The sequence below is a fragment of the Bubalus bubalis genome, chromosome 7 (assembly GCF_019923935.1).
Source record: "Bubalus bubalis isolate 160015118507 breed Murrah chromosome 7, NDDB_SH_1, whole genome shotgun sequence".
Taxonomy (NCBI): Eukaryota; Metazoa; Chordata; class Mammalia; order Artiodactyla; family Bovidae; genus Bubalus; species Bubalus bubalis.
In genome coordinates this window covers 105,874,384-105,892,231 of record NC_059163.1, presented here as the reverse complement: position 1 = coordinate 105,892,231, position 17,848 = coordinate 105,874,384, and the positions used below count along the sequence as shown (strand labels likewise).

The following is a 17,848-nucleotide window of genomic DNA, read 5'->3' as shown; positions in this document are numbered from 1 at the left end:
AATACTGGAGTAGGTTGCCATCTCCTACTGCAGGGGGTCATCCTGACACAGAGATTGAACCCACGTCTCTTGTGTCTCCTGCATTGGCAAGTAGACTCTTTACCTCTGGGCCACCTGGGAAGCCCCAGCCCCTGCTCTGAAACGAGATATTTGTGAATTCATTTGAAATGCTGTATTCCCGTCTATGATTTTAGGCAATCTCAGTGGATTGAATAAGCAACTGGCATTTCATTCAACTAACTGGAAGAACTAGTTAATAAAGTTCAAATTAAACAAAAGAAATCCTTCCAATAGCCTCCTTTAGGCTATTGGTATTACTGAGCTATTAAATGCTATCAATAAATATTTGTTGTATCTAATACTCCTAATTGATCGTTTAGAGATTTTACTTAAAAAAAAAAATCAACTAATGTCTGATTCACGGGAAGTTGTATTTGTTTTTACAACTCTGATCTTTAAATAGTGATAATAAACATGCCAATCAGAGGGTCACTCCACTTAATCAAATGCTAAATCTGAGTCTTTGATAAGTGTTTTGGCTTTAGTCCAAGTTCACCTACATTTTCCAAGACCATAACTAAAGAAGCGATGGATGAATGAGAAACCTTTTGAACTCCCATTTTTTTTAAATCCTCTGCATGCTAGTGTTAATTCTTTCTCAGTATCCACAGAGAGGAAAAATTTGTGAACACGCAGCAAATGGTTTAGTGTGTGTGTGTGTGTGACTCTTTGGGACTCCATGGACTATGGACTGTAGCTCACCAGACTCCTCTGTCCATGGGATTTTCCAGGCAAGAAAAGAATACTGGAGTGGGTTGCCATTTCCTACTCCAGAGGATCTTCCTGACCCAGGGATCAAACTCAATTCTCTTGCATCTCCTGCATTGGCAGATGGATTCTTTACCACTAGCGCCACCTTTTCCAGGTCAAAACAGATGTACTTGCTGTGTCAAAAAAAATACTTTTTTTTTTTTTTCAGTTATTCCCAAATTTCTTTCTCAGTGACAAATAACATTAACATTACTAAGAGACTCCTAAATGTATTTTTAATTTGGTTACATCAAACTCAAAGTATGTAACAAATAAATGTTTTGAGATATTAAAAGATGTATTTTTATCCTCACCAATCCCTATCTCTGAGTTGCCTCAGTACTTCCAAATTGAGGAAATGCCTAGAGGTATAGATCAAAGAGTTTCTATCATTATGTAGCTAAAATTCCCTTTTACTATGGTGAAACACCAAGAAAATTTTAGTCCTGGGGGATAAGAAGAATATCCAGGGAATCTGTACCTCTTCTGGCCAGGGGTTTCCAAGAGAGGGAAAGGGAAGGGAAAGGAAATGGGCAAGTGGAGAGACAGACATCTGGTAGATTAAAAGGCACAAGAGTAGAGGGCTTGATACTTCCCTTCCCATTAGAGTTTTCTTATTTTGTGTTCAAAACATTCATTTTTAAAAAATTTTTAATTGGAGTATAATTGCTTTACAATATTGTATCTGTTTCTGCTGTCAGTTTAGTTCAATCGCTCAGTTGTGTCCGACTCTGCAACCCCATGGACTACAGAAAGCCAGGCCTCCCTGTCCATCACCAACTCCCAGAGCTTGCTCAAATTCATGTCCGTTGAGTCAGTGATGCCATCCAACTATCTCATCCTCTGTCGTCCCCTTCTCCTCCTGCCTTCAATCTTTCCCAGCATCAGGGTCTTTTCCAATGAGTCAGTTCTTCGCATCAGGTGGCCAAAGTATTGGAGCTTCAACTTTAGCATCAGTCCTTCCAGTGAATATTCAGGATTGATTTCCTTTAGGATTGACTGGTTTGATCTCCTTGCAGTCCAAGGGACTCAGGAATCTTCTCCAACACCACAGTTCAAAAGCATAAATTCTTCAGCATTCAGCTTTCTTTATAGTCCAACTCTCACATCCATACATGACTACTGGAAAAACCATAGCTTCGACTATACAGACCTTTGTCGGCAAAGTAATGTCTCTGCTTTTTAATATGCTGTCTAGGTTTGTCATAGCTGTACAAACATAGCTAGTTTCTGCTGTACAACAACAAGAATCAGCTATTTGTACATATATCCCATCCGTCTTGAGCATCCCTCCCACCCTGTGTTTCTTAGGGGTGCTCCCTGGGCCCGTTGGGTTCTGTACCAACTGAGAGGACCTCAGATATTTGAGATGCCACGGCCACACTGTCAGGAGAAAGCGGAAGTTCGACCTTCATTCCCAGGCCTCCCTTCCTCCCATGTGGGAGAAAAGTTGAGGAAGAGCACATAGACCACCCTTGGCACCCCCAGTGATGACAAGGTGACACTAGAGTAATTGTCTAAAGGACTACAGAATAGTCAGGGGCTGGATGAAGAAAAGGGTAGAAGCTGAGAAAGGCTATAGCATGTCAGAGGCGGGGTGAGTAGGGAGGAGGCTACAAACCCTAGAGAAGCTGAGAAAGACGTTAGCCAAGTTTAACAGACTCAACACGCTTCCCTGGTGGCTCAGTGGTAAAGAATCTGCCCACAATGTGGGAGACATGGGTTCAATCCCTCGGTTGGAAAGATCCTCTGGAGAAGGGAATGGCAACACTCCAATATTCTTGCCTGGAGAATCCCATGGACAAAGGAACCTGGTGGGCTGCAGTCCATGGAGGGGGTCACAAAGAGTTGGACATGATTGAGCGTGCATGCGCGCATGCATGCGCGCGCGCACACACACACACACACGCGCGCGCGCCTTGGCTGACTTTAGCAGCAGTCACCAGTCAGTATCTAAGGGCTGGGCCCAGCCCCAGGGAATCTCAAAGGAGAGCTGCCAGGGCAGGTCCAAGCACCAGCAAGAGGCCAGCAGCCCCTCACACCAAATACCCACATAGGAGACATAATGTCATCCTCCATGAACCCTGATGCCATCTTGGAAAAGACCAAAGGAACCGGGAGGAATGGGGAAGATGCAGTAATTCATTCAAGTAAATTGAGCTGAAGCTAGAGACATGTTAAATTATTAGAGCAGATTAAATTTTAACTCCTAGAGCTAATTTTAGTTTGGTTCCCACTGCTCAGCGGGCCCATTCCTCCTTAGGAAAATCAATTATGTTCTAGAGAAATGCTGTATTTTTTTGTACACCCAAATTGTAGCATGAATAAATTTGCAATCATGCTACAATTATATCATGTGATTTGAAGGAACATATTGATGAAAATTTTACTCGGCGTCTAACACATCTCTGAAACTAAATAGTTGCATATTAGAGGCTGTATCGGAGAAGGCAATGGCACCCCACTCCAGTACTCTTGCCTGGAAAATCCCATGGACGGAGGAGCCTGGTAGGCTACAGTTCATGGGGTCGTGAAGAGTCTGACACGACTGAGCGACTTCACTTTCACTTTTCACTTTCGTGCATTGGAGAAGGAAATGGCAACCCACTCCAGTGTTCTTGCCTGGAGAATCCCAGGGATGGGGGAGTCTGGTGGGCTGCCGTCTATGGGGTCGCACAGAGTCGGACACGACTGAAGCGACTTAGCAACAGCAGAGGCTGTGTAGTGAAACAGAGGGGAAAGTACTGGGGGACAGACCTGAGTTCTAGCCCCAACTGAACTATTTACTCTGTGTCAGTCAGTAAGAAAATCATTTAATCTCTACAGCAGTGCTTCCCAACAGATGTGTCTTAGATGATGCACAGACTATTGCTAAAATATCAATCCCTTCAGCCCTCAGGACAGCCAAGGCATGGACTTCAGTGGCTGGAACCCTGGCCTTTTTACCTCTGGCTGCAAAGAGCCTCTGATGACCGTAATATGTAAATTATTTTGTGTGTGTTGAATGTGATGATTTGGGAGTATGACTGTTCTCTCTGGTTCAGTTTCCTCATCCATAGATTGAGTGGAGGCAAGAAGAGAGAATAAATGATGTCTTCAGTCTTTTGGGAGCTTCTCTGGTGTCTCAGATGGTAAAGAATCTGCCCACAGTACAGAAGACCCAGGTTCAACCCCGGTTTGGGGAGATACCCTAGGGAAGAGCATGGCAACCTACTCCGGTGTTCTTGCCTGGAGAATTCCATGGACAGAGGAGCCTGGTGGGCTACAGTCCATGGGGTAGCAAAGAGTCGGACATGACTGAGCAACTAACACTTTCACTTTCAATCTTTTTAGTTTAGTAGTTTATACTTCTGTGAACATGAGAGGGAAATTCCAATTGCAAAAGAATCACAGAAATTCCTGTGTACATAGCCTAAAAAAAAAAGAAATCCTGCCTTTATTCTTTTTAATTTCTGATTACCTCTAAATTCTTTCCCAGCAGAAGCAACTAAAAAGTCAGCTGTCCTCTAACCAGTATCTTTTTTAAAGCTCAGCAGGAATTTAAGAGCCAGAAACCTAACAAAATTAGAAAGGACACTATAGACTACTACTATAGTTTTCAAAGGCAAAATCAAAGTTACCTATGCAGGATTAGAAATTTGCATCTGTCTTTCAGCAGCCTGTTCTTTCACAAATATATTATTTTGAAAATCAATTTCTAGAGTAGTGATGGAGGATGTTAAGTGGTCAATAATTAATGCAATTCTCACACACAAATGAGGTTGTTATCTTCAAAGTAAGTAAAAAGCTTTTCAAGATAAATGCTTCAGACCTGTGGAGTATTTTTATTTGAATATAAAAGAAGGCTGTTTTGCCTTCTCCCTGAAATTTGCACACTTATATCAATAATGCAAGCAGGATTGATCTATTAGCCATTTTCAAATTCAAGTAAAGTTTTATGGACTTCTGAGATTTTTCTGTTCAGTGAGATTACAAATGCTTTCATACTTTTGGATGAAAGAAGGAAATGCAATATTCTTGTCTGTGGATCATGAATCATGCACTGACTCATCTGGGAATATAATTCGCCATTAAGAAGATGTACCAGAACAGGTTCAGAGAAAGAATGATTGTCACACATGCTGGCAATAATAATTCTAGCTTTTGAGGTTTAGTAGCCTACTAAGTGCCAAGCAATGAACAAGATGCTTTTGTTTATGGTCTCATTAATTCTCGACATAACTCTCCAAAGTCAGCGTATCATCACTCTGCAGTAAAATGGCAGGAATTTTCCTGACTACACTCCAAGAAGAGGTTTTAGGTATCCAATCAGCACAGTCTAAGACCCAACTTTGTTTTCATTAATTTAAGTGTTTACAGCACCAAAAAGTTTATACTTTCACGTTTCAAACCCACAGGTTAACTGTGAGTACTTTGCTCTCTATGAGCAAAGACTGCCATCTTGTGGAAATTTCACATATAACAAGAACAATCATTCCATGGGACTAAACTTTGTCTTTGCACTAGAAGTTTGCAACTAGATTTTTGCGTTATTACATACACACACGAAACATCAGTGTTGCTTATAAATAAATGGCCAATCTCTCCTTTAAGTGTGATTTTTAAGTCTCTTTTAAACATGCCAGAGCTTTTGAAGCTTTGAAAAACAGAATCTTATTAACTGTAAGGACTCATCCCATCATTCTTTTTTTTTTTTTTTTAAACTTTACATAATTGTATTAGTTTTGCCAAATATCAAAATGAATCCGCCACAGGTATACATGTGTTCCCCATCCTGAACCCTCCTCCCTCCTCCCTCCCCATACCATCCCTCTGGGTCATCCCAGTGCACCAGCCCCAAGCATCCAGTATCGTGCATCGAACCTGGACTGGCAACTCGTTTCATACATGATATTTTACATGTTTCAATGCCATTCTCCCAAATCTTCCCACCCTCTCCCTCTCCCACAGAGTCCATAAGACTGTTCTATACATCAGTGACTCTTTTGCTGTCTCGTACACAGGGTTATTGTTACCATCTTTCTAAATTCCATATATATGCGTTAGTATACTGTATTGGTGTTTTTCTTTCTGGCTTACTTCACTCTGTATAATAGGCTCTAGTTTCATCCACCTCATTAGAACTGATTCAAATGTATTATTTTTAATTCTTTAAAGCATTTAAAGCATTAGATGTTGCTAAACTTTCTTTACCTAATCCTTAAATAGTTTTAGTTATATAATAGAAAGGGAAGTGTAGTATAACTGTTCTGAGGGAATTTCCAAGATCATTGGCTTGTGTGGGAAAAATGTATAGCAGCACTCTGGGCTTAGAGAACACTTCTGTTTCCTCAGAGCCCTGTAATCCAGGTCAGTCTGTGTTCCTGGAGTTTGCTGTGGGCTGGTCAGAGCCTGACTGAGGAATTCTATGGCCCAGTTTGTCTGTATATCCCCAAAGACAGGGTCTTCTGCAATGCCTGTTACCTGTGCTTTATGAGAGCAACCAATAAAGATATCTTTGTGATGTGATGGTACTTGAAGGTGCATAGAGAAGTCTCTTTTTTTTTTCTTTAACTAGAGTGTGTGTGGAAGGTTAACTTTTTCTTTTTTTTTTTGACTGGCCTGGGTCTTCATTGCTTTGCGCAGGCTTTCTCTAGTTGCAGCATATGGGCTCTAAGGCACATGGGCTTCAGTAGTTACAGCTCACAGGCCCAAGAGCACTCAGGCTTCAGTTCAGTTCTTGGGTTCTTGATCATTGGCTCAGTAGTTGTAGCTCACATGCTTAGCTGATCTGCAGGATGTATAATCTTCCCAGACCAGGGATCGAACCCATGTTCCCTATATGGGCAGGCAGATTCATATCCACTGCACCACCAGAGGTCTCAGAAGTCTCTTTTTTTCCCCTCTCAATAACTCCTACTACCAGTTTGCTGAAACTAAAAAACTCCTACCACCAGCTTGCTAAACCTAAAAAATTATACCGTTTTAAACAGTCTTTAGACTTGGTAAAGGCCCTTTACTCCTATGGAAATCAAAATGGGTGATATAGAATATGTATATCTCAATGATTATTTTTAAAACCAAGTTATTTTCCAGGTGTTGAAATAATAAGGACACATCATAAGTGGTACAACATAGCACTAAGAAGAAAGAGTAAGCAACAATCCTTTCCTGAATGAATATGTGAACGAATGAAAGAATAAATTAGCATGAACTGAGCACTGAAATGATTTCAGTGTTGCCCAGGGCATGCTAGCTGAATGTATGTTGTGCTTTAACGTAAATTTTTTACCCAACTCAATGCCTGAAATGAAATCACTATTTAGATATTTATTGAATAAATAGATGAATCGGTGGGAATGGAATAAATTAGAAAGTAGAATTAATGATAAGAAATGATAAGTAGACTCTGGAGGTAGGGTTCATTTACCAAAAACTCTGTTGAGCATATTCAATCCATAAATATGTGCTTGCTCCATGGGGGGTAAGGGAGGGAGGCTCAAGAAGGAGGGTAGATACTGTATAATTATGGCTGATTTACATTGCTGTGTGGCAGAAACTAACATAATATGTAAAGCTATTGTCCTTCAATTAAAAATAAATTTTTAAAAATAAAATTAAAAATGTTTTAATTAAATTAAAAATAAGTAAATATGTGCCTGCTCCATGTTGGGAAGTATGGAAGATGGTGAGTACATATTCTTGGAGGGGAACAGACATTAATCAAGTAACCACAAATAATTACAAATGATGATAAGTGCTGTCTGTGAAGGAAAACTCTTCCACTTTCAGACACTGACCAGTATCTTGTGGCAGGAGTAGAAAGACAGGGAAATTTGGGAGCTCATTTTGTACTCAGATATGTTCTCATTAAGAAGATACTGTTGTAGTTTCTTTTCATTTTTACAGGTACCTATAAATTCACATTTAAGAAGAAGTTATTTCTTTTAGGGATGACTATTTTTTCTTTCAATATATTCAGTAGTGCCCTGACTACCTAGTGTCTTTAGGTAGGCAAATACCTACAGTGTCAGTTACTAATGGTATCTGAATGATATTCATAGATAAGCCAAGCAAGCGACTTTGAGGCCCCTGTGATGATGCCTCACAGGCCCACAGAGTTGCTCCTAAGACTCAAGCAACTCTTTCTCAAGTATATTCCTCAAAATTTTAGCTCTAAAGAAAATAAGAAAGGGGGATGAAAGTCTTATAAATTTAGGAAATGCTGGAGTAAACAAAAATCATACACGTTTTCTTTTCTACAGGTCTTCTCAAAGCCTTTAATAGAATGCCTTATTTTGGTAAATTTCCAAGAGAGTGTTGCTCAGAGTTGATGACCACAAGACCCCCCCCCCTTTTTTTTTTTTTCCGCAGAAACCCTCTAGGCACTAGGGTCCCTTGGAACACACTTTTGGAAATTCTGGAAATGCAAATGACCTTATCTGGGATGGAGGCTGGAATAAGGGTGAAATAGAATCCATTAACACTCATAATCATTTTCATAAATTCACATTTACTGCCCTTTTTGAGCAACACTCTGAAGCAACAGAACTTTAGACCCATCAATTTCATAAGGAAGATGTCCAAGTTGTGAGGGAAGCTCCAATGCAATGTTGATCCCAGAGTGTCAGCAGGGTCACTGGGGGTGAGGCTGTGGGAAAACCCAAAGGTAGACGACAGAGATGCAATTCAGAGAAAGACAAATATCATATGATATCACTTATATGCAGAATCTTTAAAAAAAAATGGTACAAATGAACTTGTTTACAAAATAGACTCACACACATAGAGAATGAACTTTTGGTTATGGGGCAGGAGGGGAGAGGTGGATGGATTGGGAGTTTGGGATTGACATGTACACACTGCTATATTTAAAATAATTAACCAACAAGAACCTATGGTATAGCATAGGAAATGCTGCTCAATATTGTGTAATAACCCAAATGAAAAAAGAATTTGAAAAAGAATAGATAATATGTATATGTATACCTGAATGACTTTGCTGTATACCTGAAACTAAGACAACATTCTTTTGGAGTAACTATACTCCAGAAGAAAATGAAAATTAAGAAATAAAGGCTTAATTCTCCATCGTAGCCCTTAGGGCTGGTATTACTCTTGTTTAGCTCTGGTTGAATGTTGATTATCATCAAGCTCATACTTATAGACATGTGGATGACATGAACAGATAAAAAAGGTGAATGCATCACCGAAAGTGAGTTATTTATTCTGTCCAGATTGGCTTCTCTCCAAAGTTTTAAGCAGCCTGTCATCAGATAATACAAGAGCTGGGACAAGAGTACAATATGGGTCCACATATGCTAAGTCTGGGAGAAGGCAATGGCACCCCACTCCAGTACTCTTGCCTGGAAAATCCCATGGACAGAGGAGCCTGGTAGGCTGCAGTCCATGGGGTCGCTAAGAGTCGGACACGACTGAGCAACTTCACTTTCACTTTTCACTTTCATGCATTGGAGAAGGAAATGGCAACCCAGTCCAGTGTTCTTGCCTGGAGAATCCCAGGGACAGGGGAGCCTGGTGGGCTGCCGTCTATGGGGTCGCACAGAGTCAGACACGACTGAAGCGACTTAGCAGCAGCAGCAGCATCCTAAGTCTGGGCTTCCCTGTGGCTCAGACGGTAAGAATCTGCCCGCAATACAGAAGACCTGGGTTCGATCCATGGATTGGGAAGATCCCCTCGAGGAGGGCATGGCAATGCACTCCGGTATTCTTGCCTGGAGAATCCTAACTATAAGAATCAGGTTAAATTCTGCTAGATAAAATATGTTCTGTCCTCTTATCTTGATAAATATACCTTCACGACCCCTAGGACATCAGGTTTGGGTTTCTAATTCATGACCAGCTAAGAGTTCCATGCTGATTCAGTGGCACAAGGAATTGACCTCTGGTTCCCCTTCCACCCACACAGTGAGGGGTTTCCCACACATAGGTGTGTGTGCCTGAGCTTGCACCTTGAACTCTGTTGGCACCCCCCAAATACCACCACAGAGACCTGTATGTACCCCTTGCTTTGAGACCTGCTCTCATAATCAGACATGGAAATAGGCCTTTATGGGCCCTGGCGGGGCACTCTGAGCTGCCTGGGCAGGAAATGTCAGGGAACTATGCAGATGGTACCCACTCTGGAATGCTCATGACCTTGGCCCTGACTGTTCTCACCCTGTGAGAAGGGGCACAGCTGGAGGAGGGCCAGAACTAGGCAAATCTGAGGTAGAGCCCAAAGAGTATTTGGAATTGAGAGTAAAACCTCTATAAAAGTATACATTTTAAAAGCTGCAATCTTTGCAGCTATCCCCACCCCCATCCCAGACTTCGGAAGTGAGTAAAAGAAGAAAAAGGTACTTCTTATTTGAATTTAACTACTTCTGAAAGCCTCTGGTCAACTTTTCTTCTTGTTCCCCAAGGTAAGATTACTTCACCTTTGGCATTAAAAGGAAACTAGATTAGTTGTGTGAAAAACCCAAAATGATGTATTTTATCAACTTCAGACTTGTCCCAAGGCTTTCTCTCACACTGTGTTAAATAATAGAAGTCTGTTTAATTGAATTCCTTTGTCTGTAGCATATGCTGGGTGACATTATGCCAGCATCTTGCTCTAAGCAGCCAAACGTTCTTCGTAAAAGCATTAAGATCCAGAGCGTCTTTCTGGATATAGGGTAGGAACACAGGACTGCAGCAGCTTGAAACCACATAAAAACAGTGCCTCCGAAATGTAATTGCAAAAACACATCACAATAAACCAGGGCGGGGGGTAGGTAATATTTAGGATTCTGAAATGAATATTAAAGAAAATAAAAAAGAGGGGAGAGGGAAAAATATAAGAATGGAGGGAGGAAAGCATTTGTGGCACAAATCTTATCTAAAGAACTTAACTTTATAATGTTTTGCATGTCCTAACATTCCACCCATAGGCTAATCTATATATTTATTTCCCCTGGACAGCCACCATCCTTTAGAGATGGGGTTATTAACGGATATATTGTGGACTGAGGCAGTTAACCACGTCTGCAGTAACACGTGATTGTGTGTTTCACCCCAAGGATCCTGGAGCTTCAGCAGAACGGTGACATGGACCTTCTGAAGCAGAAGTGGTGGCCCAAGAATGGGCAGTGTGACTTGTACTCCTCAGTGGACACAAAGCAGAAAGGAGGCGCCCTGGACATAAAGAGCTTTGCAGGGGTTTTTTGTATCCTCGCTGCTGGCATTGTCCTCTCCTGCTTTATAGCCATGCTGGAGACGTGGTGGAACAAGAGGAAAGGCTCCCGGGTTCCATCGAAAGAGGTACTTGATTGAAAGCTTTGGCACTATGTTGAGCGAACACGCAGGCTATGTTTCCAGGGAGGGTCATCACAGGGGAGGCGATGGTGGTTGGGGGTGGGATTTGTTTCTTCTTTCCTTGAAGAATGAAAATAAACTTATGAAATGTACAAATTGGTAAGATCAATACCAATTTGCATTTTTAAGACATCCCAGATCCATGAAGAGGAAACGATAGCATTTGAAAGACTGACAGTTTCATGAGCCATAATGGGCCTTGAAATTCTCTCGAATCTTAGGATAGACTAGGTCTATGATTTTTCTAAAGGCTGTGATTCCCTTGACCATTTAACGAAGACACTTATTATTTTATTTCAAGTAGCTGTTTAACTTATAGGTAAATTACTAGTGTCTCTGAGATTCGGCCTAAGAAATGCAGTGTTACAGTAAAATAATCAGTTTTCTCTTCACTGCCAGAGACTGCATCCCTCTGTCTGCATGTAGACCTAGAGAAGTGATCATATGTTTTCAGCCCTTTGATGACTCTAAGCTTAACAAATCCATACCATGGAATCATCTAGAATTCCATTTTTCATCTTTCCTCCTGGATCAGCTTAACTCCAGGGCCATATTAAAATTTTTCCAGAGATTTGAAAGAATAATTTCAGAGTTACATATATCTTTTAAAGTGCCCTGTGCTTTATTTTCATCAAAAAAAAAAAGTGGGATTTATAAATTTTCAGAGACTATCTGAAGTTAAACTACTTGATTTATTTATCTTACTTCCACTGGATCAAAAGGTAAAAAAAGAATTTAATAATGAACTCATATTCACTAAAGCTTCACAAATTGAAATGAAAAATGACCTGAATTTGCTGAATAATTTGATTTGCTGGATAGTTTCAAAGAAAGACAGTTTTAAGCTTTCTGTAACTAGACCTTGGCTAACTTATGCCTAAGTAAATCCTAAGAGGATCTGCTTTAAGGTGCAAATAAAAATGACTTCTCATTTGCATGATTTTTGCATGTTAATATATTCTTTCAAACAGATTGTTTCCTAAAATTTTCTGAGGATTCCTTCCTACCACCTTATACGAAAAATTGATCAGCACCATTTATAAGGAAAAGCTTGGCTTGGCAAAGATAAATTTTAGCTTCCTACCTGTCTGAGTGATCATACATTCTAAATTAGTGGGGTATAAACTAAAAATTAATCAGATTTTTCTGTAGTGTTTTCTTTGTGGAATAAACTTCTGGTATCTCTACTGACACTGATTCAGTGCCAAAGACCACATTAATGCAACATTATAGCCAAGACATCATAGTCTCAAAAATCTGAAAATTAAGGACTCCCCAAGCTCCTTATATTTTGAATTACTATACATGATATTAAATTTTTGCATTATTATATCTGTTGATGGATGACTACATTATAGTTGCTGTGGGAACCATAAAATTCTATCTTTCAACCCTCTAAAGTCTCAGTGATAATATTGCATTAATGGATATTTTTATTGGATTTTGAAATGAGAAAGGAGAAGGAAAAACAGTGATGCACATCAAAATATTTTTCACTGAGGAGCACTTTAATTGCACAATGAAAAAAATACATCCTCCTTTCTAATTCATAGCAGCTAATCCAGATCATATGAACAAATATTTTCTTTTATGATTAATAGATATTTTAAATTTTAATTTATTAGATATAATTAAATCCTCATAAATTTAGTTTATTGAACTTGGCTATAAAGAAGACTGATGAAAAGGACAATTTTCTTTCCTGCCAGTTTTATTTTTCAAATATTGGGCTTTAATGCTCACTTTTAGTGAAAGTCCTAAGGAATTTATGAATTAATTTCAACTCCAGAAATATGAGATTTTACTTCCTTTTTCTTCATTAAGCACCTTCTTACTAAGATTCTATTAGCGTAGCTCAAAGTGTCTTTGATTTAGAGGCCATTTAGTATTAAGCTGGCCCTAAACTGAAGCTGTCACTCACATGTCATGACTTGAAGGGGTCTCTAAAGCTTCTTTTGCTGACCTCACAATATTGAATCATTTAGGCTCTAGGTAACTTGAGTGTATGAAATCCCTCAATCAGAAACTGATTCTCTTGTGTTGAATGTTGCTCTCTCTAAACAATCTCACATGTTTCTAGCTGAAAGAGAAATAACCCTTTAACAGTCACTAACACTTTAGTGTGAACTAGCATATCAACATAGTATGACTTATCTCCAAGAATGGAAAGTTAAGGTTAGGAGTGAATAGAGGAAAGAAACAAAACCCAACTTGGAATGAGACATCCTGAAGAAGGAGGAAGCATGCAAATAGAAGGGGGGGTGGGGGAATGTGCAGCCCAAACCATACATTCTGTTTGTATAATTTTGCCTGGGTCTGTCCCTGCTCTCATAGAAGGCAATCACCCATCTACTACTCCCATATTTTGTAGTTGCATGTGGCATTTGCTCATTTAAGACCTTTCATTGCAAGAAAAAGATAGAGAACCTTATCTCAGAATCATATGGGTACTCCCCATAACCTAGCACAGTGCCCGGCTCATATTAGGTGCTCAATAAATATTTGTTAACTGAATAAACCCCAAAGTTCAGTTCATTACCTATCATGTTTGCTGAACTACTTTTTATTTTTTTAACCATGGAAGCTAGTACTGATGAGAACCTTATCTTCTTTTTCTTCATCTCCAGGATGACAAGGAAATTGACCTGGAGCACCTCCATAGACGTGTAAATAGCTTGTGCACAGATGACGACAGCCCCCATAAACAGTTTTCCACCTCGTCAATTGACTTGACCCCTCTGGACATTGACACTTTGCCAACACGACAAGCACTGGAGCAAATCAGTGATTTCAGGAACACTCATATTACCACTACAACCTTTATCCCAGAGCAGATCCAGACTCTTAGCCGCACACTGTCAGCTAAAGCTGCCTCTGGTTTCGCTTTTGGCAACGTGCCTGAGCACCGAACTGGCCCTTTTAGGCACAGGGCACCTAATGGGGGCTTTTTCAGGAGTCCTATCAAAACAATGTCATCTATTCCTTATCAACCAACTCCTACCCTGGGGCTCAATCTGGGTAACGATCCAGACCGAGGCACTTCCATATGAGAATCCAACAAAATCTCTCCACTGTCTCTCTTGTAGGACTCCCTTTGCAAGGAGCAACTGTAAGATTGTGGGACTAACATGGATGTAACTTTTTTTTTTAATCAGGATTATTAGTAACAGTTCTAGTTCTTTCTCTCTACCTTCTCCCTCTTCTCTCTCCTCTACTTCTTTCTCTCTCTTCTTCCCTCTCTTCCCAGACATCTCCTTCCACGTTGTTTCATTACTCAACTTGTTCCCCCAGAAGGTAGTATACTAGGATCCTATTAGACTGCTTTTCATATACTGTACTTCAAGAATAGGAAACATGCACTGAGTATACTAGGAGTATATGCCGGATTAATTTTACATAAAGGCCTCTTCTGTAACATTTCTCTATTTTTAAAACTATAATTGCAATAACTTCAGTCTTTTTACATTCTTCTGCTGCATCCATAAAATGCTCCACTGCTGTCGAGTGTCCTTTGACTGTGGACCAAAGGCAACCCCTGCAGTGTTTATAGAATAATTTAAAGACCATTCAGGCCACATAATATGAGAATGCAATTTTGTAGGATTACAAAAAAAGCCATTAATATGCCAGTCAAGACTACAGTTAAAACTACTCTTGCACTGCAACAGTGCATATGACCTTTATGTGATTGTACAGTATTAAAAAGGTTTTTTTGCTTATGTACAGTAAACTTTATCATATGGCAGCAGCCTCTATTGTGTTAAATAAATTAGTATCTCATATATACATATATATGCACCTATATAATGTGTATATATATTCAAAGGCGGCCATTGCTATTGCAATTCATTTAATAAAGCTTTAGTTTAAAAAAAAAAAGGATTGTATACAGGAACTATGTATAGTGCAGGGGGTCTTTTCAGTTAGAAAAGGCAGGTTGCTTTAATGTTATTCTGACTCGCATTGTTTGCCAACAGAGAATATTTTATACTTTTGTTATTAAAACATCCAGGGCGATTTAATATTTGTTCCTAGATGTAACTCAGTCGAATAGATTTCTGCATTTGTTATTCAGCAATGTATAAAGCTAACCTTGATGATTTTACTTTTAATTAATTATCTAAATGGAAAATGTTGTTAGCCGAACCACATCCACCACAGCACAGAGAGCTCTATCCGAGTTTAGATGTAGATCATTGGAGGTTAATAAATTCTCTTCCAAAGCAGTGAGCCAATCAATACAACTGCAGCTGGGGAGAGATGGGAGCCCTGAAGAAATATTGATGTGGCCTTAATTACTGTCATACATTATCCTAAAGAAGAAAATATAACAACCCTACTGGGCTCTCAACGTCACCCCCTTTTTTATTCAGTTCTATTTGGAGGAGTTATGTATTTTTTACATTAGTGCCAAGTGTGTAGAAGGATGACAACAAAAACCAGTGCCTCTTTGTGCACAATCCTTTTAAAGTAGCATTCTTACCTTTTAGAAATGTAGAAAGAATTTTGTTTGTAATCCTTCAATTAAAATGTGGTAAGTAGGAAGCAAGAACTTATCCTGTGTTTTTACGCAGCCATAGACTTATTTTATTCTAATTCATTCCGTGGCTAGGATTGATATAGGAATCAACCTATGTGATTTGCTTTAGAAGAAATTAAAAGATATATTCTTAAGGTATATTATATTTTGATGCTAATTCTGTTCTGGGGAGCATCTTGTCCTGTCACTGTTTTCGTACTAAATTGTCAAATATTGTCTACTGTGTAAGGCGGAAAATTTTCTTATCATGCGAAACCATTTTGTTTCCAGGGTAACAAGTATCTAAGTGCATGCACAACTTGTTTTCCCTTGTAACATCCATGATCTCATTCACGACTCTGATTTTAAAACAAAAAACCTTTACAACAAGCTATATAGGGACAGACCAGATGTTGCAGTGATTTTAGCTATCAACAAACTGTTAACCATGTACAATATTTAAAATAGGCCTATTTTGATGTATTGCCTATTATACAAATACACAAACCACTTTTTGAAGGCCTCAGTTATGAGTGACAGAGCTTTCTGTGTATAATTTGTCTAAATAATTTGTCTAATAAAAATGTTTTCTAAACTTGCTCTCCTACCATTGAAGTCTTAACTATACAATTTGAAAATGCTTACCCTCTCACAGATAGAACTGAATTTTTCTAAAAATTTATCCTGAACTAAAGCATAACACATATTAAGTTTTGCTAGCAGAACAATACTATGAGTGGCTTTCTAGAAACAGTACCAACTGATGTTCTAAACTGATGCAAGACTGCCTTCTGCTATTAGAGACTATTTGAATCAATGATATATTTGTTTTCCTTTGTGAACATCTCATGAGCACCTTTTTGGGAAAGATTTATCCTGTTTCATGTAAACAATGCAGCCATTATAATAATAGTAGGATGAGGGTTTGTTACTTTTTTAAAAAGTTAAAGGTAATTATTAAACTTAGAATTTGTGTATTAATATTTGCTTTGCTGTTGGGGAAATATTCATTATGCTGAATCTATTAATTTGGAAATTGACTCCCACATTATTTCTAATAGAGTGTTATTTTCTGCATTTGAACTACAATATTTAATTCTTCTAGCATTTAATTCACTCAATGGAGATATATCTGAAAACATATTCAATTTAGCTTAAAATCTCTACTTTTCTATGATTTTTAAATGTTGAAACTAGAAGGAACTGTAGCAATCTAGACTATTTTACAGATAAGAAAACATAAGATGCTGAGAAGCTGTGACTCGCCCCAATATTTGACAATCTGAGTCTTTTTTAAACTCGGCCGTGCGTCAGTCACGCTCACGCAGAGCCTAATCAGTGGTGCATTTGAGGGATGGCTCAGGTACAATGACTCCACCCACTCCTCTCTCGCCAAGCTTAGGCTGCAAATCTCTAGAACCTTCCTTCCTCTTCGGGGACCACTTAGAGCATCTGATTCACCTTCTCATTTTACAGATGGGAAAGTGAGGACCTCAAGCTGCATCAGGTCACAGCTAGTGGTGGGACTTGGGGCATCTTGCTTCTGCCCTGTGCTATTTCCGTTAGCCCAGTGCTCACCCTGACCCTCACCACTTCCACCAAACTTGCTTATTTAAAAACAAGACAAACACCCTATATACACATACTTTTATTCCACTCAGATGTCGAATTTATTCCACTGGTGAATTATTAAGAGAATTGGTTGTTCCTTTCAACCCCATCAGAAGTTATGTACAGGGTTTTGGTTTAATTCTACATTAGAAAATTGTGAGACCTTCTTTCTTCCTCATACATAATGAACTACAGGCAATTTGTCATTTTCTCAATTATGTTACTTTTCATCTCTTTAGTTTGGTTGGTTGTCAACTGAATAAATACTTTAAAAAATAGACTTTGCTGGACGGTACTTTGCTTCATCAATTAGAAAGAAAGATGAGAAAAATCAATTTATCCTACATAATACCTTTAAAGCTACAAAATTGGATAACAAATTATAAGTATTCTATAATCAGAATTTTGGGATGGTGAAACACATTTGGAATTATGAGACTAGTAAATGAATCAGAGCTAATAACTTTTGTGCTAGTAAACATAGGTTTTATTCTTAAATATACATCTCATGATAATTGATAAAACACAATGGGCTCACTAGAAATGGGCTTCCCTCTAGAGTTTTTTTATTTC

At 39.0% G+C, this 17,848-nt stretch overlaps 1 protein-coding gene across 1 annotated transcript in view; it reads left to right on the top strand.

Annotated features, from left to right (window-relative positions):
• Positions 1 to 17,555, top strand: part of GRID2 (glutamate ionotropic receptor delta type subunit 2) — a 1,609,032-nt gene extending 1,591,477 nt beyond the window's left edge. The window contains exons 15-16 of the mRNA XM_025290706.3: positions 10,851 to 11,091; positions 13,773 to 17,555. Coding sequence (XP_025146491.1) covers positions 10,851 to 11,091; positions 13,773 to 14,195 — 664 coding nt within the window. The 3' untranslated portion in view covers positions 14,196 to 17,555. The remainder of the gene's footprint in view (positions 1 to 10,850; positions 11,092 to 13,772) is intronic.
• The last annotated feature ends 293 nt before the right edge of the window (positions 17,556 to 17,848 follow it).